The sequence below is a fragment of the Arachis hypogaea genome, chromosome 6 (assembly GCF_003086295.3).
Source record: "Arachis hypogaea cultivar Tifrunner chromosome 6, arahy.Tifrunner.gnm2.J5K5, whole genome shotgun sequence".
NCBI classification, from domain to species: domain Eukaryota; kingdom Viridiplantae; phylum Streptophyta; class Magnoliopsida; order Fabales; family Fabaceae; genus Arachis; species Arachis hypogaea.
This window is the reverse complement of record NC_092041.1, coordinates 15,959,897-15,969,108: the sequence shown is the minus strand read 5'-3', so window position 1 is coordinate 15,969,108 and position 9,212 is coordinate 15,959,897. Positions and strand designations below refer to the sequence as shown.

The 9,212-nt window shown below is 30.9% G+C and overlaps 2 protein-coding genes across 3 annotated transcripts; one reads left to right on the top strand and one right to left on the bottom strand.

Annotated features, from left to right (window-relative positions):
- Positions 1 to 393: 393 nt before the first annotated feature.
- Positions 394 to 2,410, top strand: LOC112696213 (fatty-acid-binding protein 1). Its single transcript, XM_025748845.3, has 4 exons — positions 394 to 835; positions 956 to 1,205; positions 1,460 to 1,551; positions 2,041 to 2,410. Exons 1-4 carry the CDS (start codon positions 454 to 456, stop codon positions 2,178 to 2,180), a joined length of 864 nt encoding a protein of 287 aa, XP_025604630.1. The 5' UTR covers positions 394 to 453; the 3' UTR covers positions 2,181 to 2,410.
- LOC112696212 (ent-copalyl diphosphate synthase, chloroplastic) lies at positions 2,403 to 7,563 on the bottom strand. 2 transcript variants are annotated; one of them, XM_025748844.2, is made up of 14 exons: positions 7,402 to 7,563; positions 7,130 to 7,207; positions 6,353 to 6,656; positions 5,465 to 5,648; positions 5,158 to 5,372; positions 4,963 to 5,083; positions 4,760 to 4,872; positions 4,459 to 4,685; positions 4,202 to 4,317; positions 3,927 to 4,025; positions 3,598 to 3,834; positions 3,163 to 3,286; positions 2,872 to 3,063; positions 2,403 to 2,773 (listed from the first exon to the last, which is right to left on the bottom strand). In XM_025748844.2, the coding sequence occupies exons 3-14, from the start codon at positions 6,606 to 6,608 to the stop codon at positions 2,531 to 2,533; spliced, it is 2,127 nt and encodes a 708-aa protein (XP_025604629.2). In that variant the 5' UTR covers positions 6,609 to 6,656; positions 7,130 to 7,207; positions 7,402 to 7,563; the 3' UTR covers positions 2,403 to 2,530. The 2 variants fall into 2 exon arrangements, with proteins under 2 accessions (XP_025604629.2, XP_072052893.1); XM_072196792.1 differs by lacking the exons at positions 7,130 to 7,207; positions 7,402 to 7,563 and having other exon boundaries at positions 6,353 to 6,677.
- Between the last annotated feature and the right edge of the window lie 1,649 nt (positions 7,564 to 9,212).

Sequence of the window (9,212 nt, the reverse complement as noted above, 5' to 3'; positions counted from 1 at the left end):
TTATCATTCTAATACTTAAGGTTCATTATATAAATATATTTTGTTTAAGAATAATTTTTATTATTTAAAGATTATTGTATGGTATTATAATGTTGTAGAATCATTGAATAGGGATTATAAGAATATATTTCATTGAATATTTATAATTTTATCAAATTTTCAATTAGGTCCCTATGTTTTTTTTCTTTTTAATTGGATCCTTAAGGGTATATAAGTAATTTCACAATTTATTAACATTTTTTTGACGTTTAATATTAATAAGAACTAAATTGAAAAAAAATTAACGTATAGAGACCCAATTGAAAGGAAAAAAAATATATAAACCTAATTAAAAATTTCTCAAACTATAGGACCAACAGATTAATTAAACCTTTTTATAACTAATTTTGGCTCTGTGTAATGAAGCGTGTATTCACCGCTGAATGAGTTTTTAGTAACGAAAATAAAACAAAAATGGCGTCACTGCGCTTCCCCTTCTCGTTTTCTCAGACCCAACCACCACATTATTCCCGCCCTCTCTCCTCCTTCCCCGTCGCCGCCGCAGTCGGAGCAACCGCCGTCGGAGCCACAGCAGCATTCGCCGTCCTCACTTCCTCCTCCTCCTCCTCTCACCGCCAATTCTTGGAGACCGCGCTCAACTTCCTCTTCTCTTCGGACCGTACTTCTCTCCCCGCGTGGGGTACCCTTAGCCTCGCCGACATGTCCGTCCCCGTCGTTGAGTCCAAGAGCGGAGCAACGTTCCCTTCCGTTCTCGGCGATTCTCAGAAGCTCTGCGGCATTGGCTTGCGCAGAAAGAGCGTTTTCGGTTTGAAGAACATTGACGTCTACGCATTCGGTATACAACGTTTTTTTTCTCTTCAATTATTATTTTAAATTCTAAGTATTTAGAATGTGTTGATAAAGCAAATCTAGAATGTTACCAATATATGCTTGGATTTGGAATTTTTTGTTGCAGGTGTTTATGCTGATGACAATGACATAAAGGAATGTCTTGCTGGAAAATTTGAGAAGCTTTCTGCTTTGGAATTGAAGGGAAATAAGGAGTTCACTGAAGATATATTGGAGAATGATATATCCGTGACCGTTAGTCTTCAAATTGTGTATGGAAGATTGAGCATTAGTTCCGTGCGGTCTGCGTTTGAGGAATCTGTAGGTAGCAGGCTGCAAAAGTTTGGTGGATCGGATAATAAGGAATTGCTTCAAAGGTAAAGCATTCTTGTTCTTCATATCCTATTATCCTGAGAAGTGGTCATCATTCATTATGTGTACTAGTGTTAAACTTGTCAGATTCACTTCCAAATTCTTGAACACTAAGAATACATGTGGAATTGTGGATATATATCTAGAATGCTTAAAAAATCTTATTAAAGTTGAGAGCATTATATATAATTTCGGACCAACTAGGTGGGGGGAATTTTTGGTTCATATTATAATTAGTTACTATCAAGCTGTGGTGCAGGTTCACTGCACAATTCAAAGATGAAATCAAAATACCAAAAGGATCTGTGATTAACATCTCGAGAGAGAAGGGCTATGTTCTCCGCACATCAAGTAAGATATCCTTATCCCTGTGCATGTCTCCATCTCCATCTTCTTAACTCATAGAATTATAATGTAGTGCATACTTATCTCTTATGCTTGATGAACTATGTGTATGATGTGAATTCAGGTCTTCTGAATATTAGTTCGGAAGATTTAGTTGAGGACTCATGCATCTGTAATTTCTGATTGCTTCTTTCTTTCATTAGTGCTTAGTCTAACTTAAGGAGTTCCCTATAATAATACATCATATTTTATATTCTGAGGTTGACAATTTGATCATGTAGAAGCTCTCCATCAAACCTATAAAGCATATTTCTTACTATCAACAGAAAATGGCAAGTATAAATATAACAGATAATGGTTGAGGTTTGTCTTTGTTTAGAGGTTTCTTTTAAGAACTTTTCTGTAAGCATCTTGTTCAATGAATGTGCCATTCATCATATGATTTGTATTTTAGTTATACATTTGAGGCTTTGACATTATCTTTATTTGTTGTAGTTGATGGACAGGAAGTGGGAAGCATCCAGAGTAAACTCCTGTGTAAGTCAATCTTAGATTTATATCTGGGTGAGGAACCGTTTGATAAACAGGCCAAAGAAGACATCGAGCTCAACTTGGCGTCTTACCTCCAGAAGTAGACACTATTTAGTTAAGAGTTACCTTAATGCATGGATTAATTTATTTCATTACTTGTAAAATCAACCTTATTGATGATGTTTATCGCTTGGGTCACTTCTTGATTGTAAAAGGAATGGTTTATTTAATATCTCATCATAGAGGTCAAGTACACTACAATATGTTACACATCTCTCTGGCTGAGTGCCAAGAGCTTCAGAACAACTAAGAAATTTCATACTATCTTAGAAAAGTGTCCATGCCTTTGATGATTTATTTTATTGCATAAATGATGATTTGCTGAGAAAAAAAGGAAACACGGGTGACAGCTTAGAAGTTTCAATGTTTATATCCCAAATCCGATAAACGAAAATTACATCACTTTTTGAAATAGAACTTTGTCAATGTGTGATATAATTGTCTGATAGTCAAAATAGGCAGCATAGTAGAAACTCTTGGCCACCATTAGAAATGAATTCTTAACACGGGGTTGATTCTGAATGCCATCTGGGGAATTTTGGAGCACTGTTTGCGAAAGCTCTTGCATTTCTGATTCTATTTGTGGTGTAGTGACTCTGGTTCCACTCATGTTGCAGCTGCCATTCACATTTGCCTCCTAACAAATTTAAGAATTGTAAAATTTTAACAACAGAATCTTGGTCGTTGGCATAATATTAGAAACTTCTTAATTGTATTATTATTGTTACAACTGACCTTACTACTTTGGTAATCTCTGAGTTTATGGCAAACTTTGTTAGTGACTTGCAGCAATTTCTGATACTGAAGGTTTAGCTGTAGCTCTTGTGACCAACAGCCACTCATTATATGTATGGTTTTCAAAATCAGCTCCGCTTCCCTTGTGGAGCTGCTTCCTTCTTTTTGCCAACTCAAAAACCAACTTTGCCACTGACCAATTCAGAAGAAATGTTCACATTCTTGCACATTACCATTCGATGCACATTTCATAAGATACATTTTATGGTGTCACTAGAAAAGAATACTCACAATTTGATTCAAATAATGAGAAATTTCCTGCCCACGAGTTCGAAAAAACTCCAATCCAAGATACTCAATAGTTATCAGCAAAATGCAAACAAGTTTTTCTGTTTCGTTGCTCTTATCTAGCCACCTGCAGTAGTACATTCGCGTGCAAGGTAAGATTGAATGTGTCACAACTTGAATCTCTCATGTATATCATATTTACCACAGACTCAATTTTCTCAAGCTAAGTATGATACCTAATAATCTATTTACTTTTTGGGTTTAGTTAACATAGGGCACATGATAACCTTACCATTAGTAAAAAAATTAAAATGTTTTCATTTAATGAATATAAAATAAATGCATTAGAAATTTAGATTTTTTATATTTACAATACAAACTTCTTTAATTTGTAAACTTAATATGTGCATTTAGGGCAGAAGTTAGATAAACCCTTACTTCTTTGGAAAATCTTGTCTGTTAATGCTGTTATTGAATTGTTCTACAAAAACCCTCCTTGCTTCTTCATCCCCTGTATAGGACTTCAATGTCTCGATCAAAGTCGTGGTTTTAGCCCATGCGAGTCGCTCTAGGGATCTCTCAGGCTCGAACATGCTGGCTGCTGCCACAAAATAACTTTGCAGAACACTTTCTTTGCTCACTCCAAATTCCTCTAATCCTGTTTCCAAGTACCACCTAATAATTTCCATTGCCAAAATTGGAAGTTCAGTTTTTTGTTATCTTTGTAAAAAAAAAGTGTTGCAATATTATATAATTGAAGCCCTCACCTTTGGATTTTCTCCCATTCTACAGAGAGCATATCTTGGCAGTTGCTGTAATCTAATTTAGCAAGCTCTAGATAAATATCATTATTCACGTAGGGCATCCTGTCAAAAGAGCAATTCATTTAAGAGCGAAAAATAAGAGTTAGATACACATACACTAAAATAAAAAAGTAACAAAATAAAGATAATTTCTCACAAGTTATGTGACTATGTCATGTGTGGCAAAACACATAATATTAATTGATCCATTAATGTCTGGATTAAAGAACTAATTCTACCTGTAAAGTGACTTGCCAATCCAAATATCATTTTCACCGCCATATTGTTCTATGTAAAATCTTGTCTCTAACAGGGGTAAGCTAGCATACCAAGGCACATCCAAAGCATAGCTCACCTATAAAATATTAGAAAAGGTTCAATTAACAAATGCTCTGGCAAAATTAAATAAGAAAAGAAAAGAAGTTTTAACAACAAAATATTAAAACAAGAAAAAGAATAAAACATGATCATCAGTAGTAATGAAATGATAACCCACCTCACCAGGCAAATCTTTTGTTATGATCCATTTATCCACTATCTCATTAGCCAACCGTTTCTCAGTTAAAAATTTGGACGAAAAAAGTCTGGCATTCTCAAGAATCTTCTCTCCAGGAAACAACACTTGAGAAGCTCTATGAAGATTGTATATCCCAGTTATAGCTTGATTTGATTGTCCAGCAAAGCAGAAGAAGTCGCCACTTTTCTCAAAATGCTTGAATGCATCTATAAAATTTAGTACAATAATTAATAATTTAATCATTTCTAAAACCATTGATCAAATTTAGCTCTAATTTTACCGGGTGAAACTTGGTGGCCATGTAACCTTAGCAATCTAAATGCCATTGCAGTATCGTCAATATCTTGAACTTCCGAATTTCTTGCCCAACAAATACCCTTCTCGGTCCAATATCTGAAAATTTTTTATTTGACTAATTTTACAATAATATTCCACATATATTAAATAAGTCAAAATCTAAAATAAACAATCCCACGAATTTACCTTGAAACATATTCCATACATTCTTTAATTTCTGTCTGAAAATATCTTGAAATACCTAAACGTTCTAATCGATCAACAGCCCAAATGTGCTCAAATAAATCCACCGGATAAACGTTTGGAACTGCCAAAATTAGTAATAATTAATTATGATCCAAATAGTGTTATATATGTATAGGCATTGTTGTAATTACCTACCTCCCCCGTTAAACCTTTTCACAGTTTTCTCCAAATATTTGAGAGCATTTTCATCTTTGGTTTGCATGAAAGCGTAGGCTGTGGATGATGGAGAGAACAAGAATGAACCATCTTGTGACTGCAATTTCAAGAGTCTTTTCCAATCCAAATTTGCCATTCCCTCCAAACTATGAAGCAGTGTTGTGGGCACCTTATGAAGCACCTCCATTGGTATTCTAATTAAACACATCAACCATATTAATATTATGTCACAAACATTAATTAATATATAATACAATAAAGTATATATAGTAACAATATTATGTACTTTGTGAGCTTTAGGTCTCTCATGGCAAAGATTTGTTTCAAGATAGGAGAATCATGTGGCACTTCAATATTCATACTTCGAGCCAAGTCGAGAAGAGAAGGGAAAGCTACTTCAAATCCGATTGGCATGTGTTCAACATTCTCATCCTCAAGCTTGCTTAGATTTTCCTTAACAAACTTCAACCCTGTGATATAAAAAATAAAATGTCGTTCTTGAATATATATCTATATATGGTGTATTTCATTGTTGGTAGAAAATTTTTTTATAAAGATTGCTCCCAAACAAATTTCAAATAAGCCGTTTTAGTTTTTAATATTTTTTTAAAGTCATTAAAAATTATTTCAGTTGGATAGATTAAACCTTATGTCACTTTCAATCAAGTTTTAGAATATACATATTTTTAAAAAGTTTTATCATAAGACAATTAACTCAAAAAAATATCATTATAAGCTATTAATTTTCTTTAAAATAATATAAGAACAAATTTATTTGAAACGAATAATTAACTTTTAAAAAATACAAATTTATTGAAAAGTAAAGTATTGAATTTTAAATTTGTTGAAGATTAAGTGAGTGTTTATTCATACAAATATACATAATAATAGATGAAGAAAAATATTATTTATATATCAAATATTTTTATATTTATATAAAAGTACATATAGTTATTAATTAATTGTGTATTTAAATTATTTTTTATTAATAAAATAAAGAAAATAGATATTTAATTGTTAAGAAAATACAAATATTAAAATGGTGTTATTACAAAAGAGATCAATAATAAATTCTTAAATAAAATTATTAACAAGAAAAATAGTGTGAGAAACCAAAGATAAATAAATAAATAAAGAGGACAGTTGAGGTGACATTGATAGATAAACCAATTACCCATGTCAGACTTTTGGGGGTGCAAATTCCAAGCTCTCAATGCAATAACACAAGCCAAGGTGTTAAGAATGCGATCATGGGCATTGAAAAGTTGAGCATCACCCCAAGAACCATCAGAAAGCTGATTACTGGCTATCCATTCAAGACAAGATGGGAACTCAGGCCCTCCTCCGCCATTAACATCTCTCACGAGACCAACCCATGCTGTGTCATAAGCTGATATGCTTATTTCTCCATCTTCCATTGACCCTAACATCCTTTTCACCGCATTTATCTTCTTTCTTATCTCGTTTGTCACCACCACCTTATACAATATAATTATCATCACTTCATCACAAACCTAATAAAACCCTTCTTATGGATTAAACGTAGTAACTAACATTACGTTTGACAATTGCATTTGTAATAATTTTCACGTGCAAAATCTTTCAAATAAGATTGCATTGTCAATTTAGGAATAATAAGAATAATATTCTCTTTCAAATTTTAATATATAAATAAATAACAAAATTAATTAAAGCAGTTGAAACCTAGCATAGATATAAGCACCATATAATTTGTAGAAAATAAAATTTTCCTACTTATTAATTAATGCAACATGTGATATAGTTGTAAAGACACAATAATAATGTTAAGAGACAAACAACCCTAGTCTAAAAAAGAAGAAAGTTGATTAGTGTTGATTTGAAAGAAAATAAAAAAAAAGTGTCAATCACCTAAACTTCTACTAAAGTTAACTATAGTACTAAAATTTAAAGGCCATGCATGTACATGTACCTGATGAAGAACATGTTCCTCATTTGGTTCAACATCATCCTTCACAGTTTGTAGCCATTTGAAGTAGGACACACTCTCCTGAGACACTTCACCGTTAATATGTCCCCAATAATGTACTCATAATATGTGAAACACATGGATACTTTTTAATAATCATTCGTACAAACTTAACCGATGAACTGAAGAGAAAAAGCAATGTTTAACAACAGCATTTGTCCACCTACCTTAATATTAATATTATGATAAACTAACGAAAAAATTAGTCCACCTACCTTGAATCCAAGAACTTGATGTGTTGCTGCAGATATTGGACGAAATTCACCACTTTTCTTTGCATGTTTTCCTTCAATGATGATTTGGTGAGAACATGTACGTATTATTAGACATGCTAAGTAATTGATTTGCTAAGAAAAAGGTGGGATTGGTGAATACAAAAACACCTATATACACTAATTTGAGTATTTATATTAGGGTTTATCTATTTAAATTTTTTACCTATATTAAATTTGACATTAAGTATATTTAACAATTTAATTATTAGTATAAGCTAATTTTTTGTAGTCCAAAATAAAATTATATAATATATAATAACTTATAGACTTACTACTTTATGCACATAGAAACTTTTAAATTTTTTTAAAAAATTATCTAGAGTGAGACATTTCCATATTACACAATACACAGAACCTTATGTTGTAGAAATTTCTAATTTACAAACAATAGATAATCTTATGCATGTTCTTTATGTATAATATATATATATATATATATATATTAAACAAAAGAACAAAAAATCATATATAAACAAGCATACCCCAAAACTTGGCAGGAGGACCTTGACAGAGGAACTTGAATCCAAATCTAGATTTGTGTGAAGGTGCAGTAAGGTCAGAATAAAGAACCTTATGATCTAGATGGGAGAGAAATTGAGAAGTCATCATGCACTGGTGGCTGCTGATTCTAGCTGCCTCTATGTTCTATGGTCTATTGTACTTCTATTGGTCCTGGAAAAAGTGTGACAGAAGATTATGTACTATTTCAAATCATATCTTTGGAAAATTATGTTCATTGATAATCTATTATTGTAAATTGTGTTTTTTGTAAATTACAATTGGATTTAATGTGTACATATTCTCCATGTAACAACATTTCAAAGAAATAAAATTTTATTATGACCCACCAACATATCAGTAAATGCCTTTGATGACTAAAATGTTTTTTTATCATCATTTGTCGCGCTTATTTTTTATGAATATTCACATTTTAATTTTTTTGATTTGACATTATCAATAAATGCTTTTAGATTTTTTATCATCATTTGTCGTGCTTATCATAATTATATATAATTAATAAATATTATTATTTTTTACTAACATTTAGTTAAATAATTTATTCTCATATTTATAAAAAAATTCATAAAAATTATATAATTTATATTAAAAAAATTTGATACATATATCAAGACAATTTAAAATTTATACAAGTAAAAAGATTAAAAATTACTGACATGCAAGTGTTTTTTTATTACATAATTAAAGCCACGAGAAAAAATTTTACACATATTTTAAAATAGTGAATTCTATGGTACTTTTTATTATAATGCTTAAATTGTCTAATTTTTTTTAAAAGTAAAAAATAAAATGTTTAAAACAAAAAGTAAAATATTTAAAATTTATTAAATATTATCTATTTGTCTTTTTTCGTTAGTTAGGCACAATATCAAAGGCACTATAGTATTCACTTTTCAAAAATTCAATTAATATGTAGTTTAAGAAGTATGCTAAGATTAACGTTAATAAAAATTTTAAAATATATTTTAATAAATGTGTTAAAAATTTAAATTTAACATATGTTTCTGCACTAACTTTATTATTAGTAAGATTAATATATATCCTAAAAATACATGTAGTAACTATGATTATTTTGTGTGACACAATTGTTTAAGACACTAAACATTATGAACCACAATGCAAGTTGGTTTATTCTAGAGATAAGTATACATACAGATAAAGAATGAACATCGCCCATTAATGCCTTTCAAAAAGAGTTTTGTACATTAAGAATATATAAACAAATAATTAAA

Coding starts and splice junctions, on each gene's coding strand:
- LOC112696213 (XM_025748845.3), top strand. CDS start 454: ATGGCGTCACTGCGCTTCCCCTTCTCGTTTTCTCAGACCCAACCACCA. Junction 836..955: donor CATTGACGTCTACGCATTCG/GTATACAACGTT, acceptor TTTTTGTTGCAG/GTGTTTATGCTGATGACAAT. Junction 1,552..2,040: donor CTATGTTCTCCGCACATCAA/GTAAGATATCCT, acceptor TATTTGTTGTAG/TTGATGGACAGGAAGTGGGA.
- LOC112696212 (XM_072196792.1), bottom strand. CDS start 6,677: ATGATAATTATATTGTATAAGGTGGTGGTGACAAACGAGATAAGAAAG. Junction 4,873..4,962: donor TGTATGGAATATGTTTCAAG/GTAAATTCGTGG, acceptor AAAAATTTTCAG/ATATTGGACCGAGAAGGGTA. Junction 2,774..2,871: donor GAGATTACCAAAGTAGTAAG/GTCAGTTGTAAC, acceptor TAAATTTGTTAG/GAGGCAAATGTGAATGGCAG.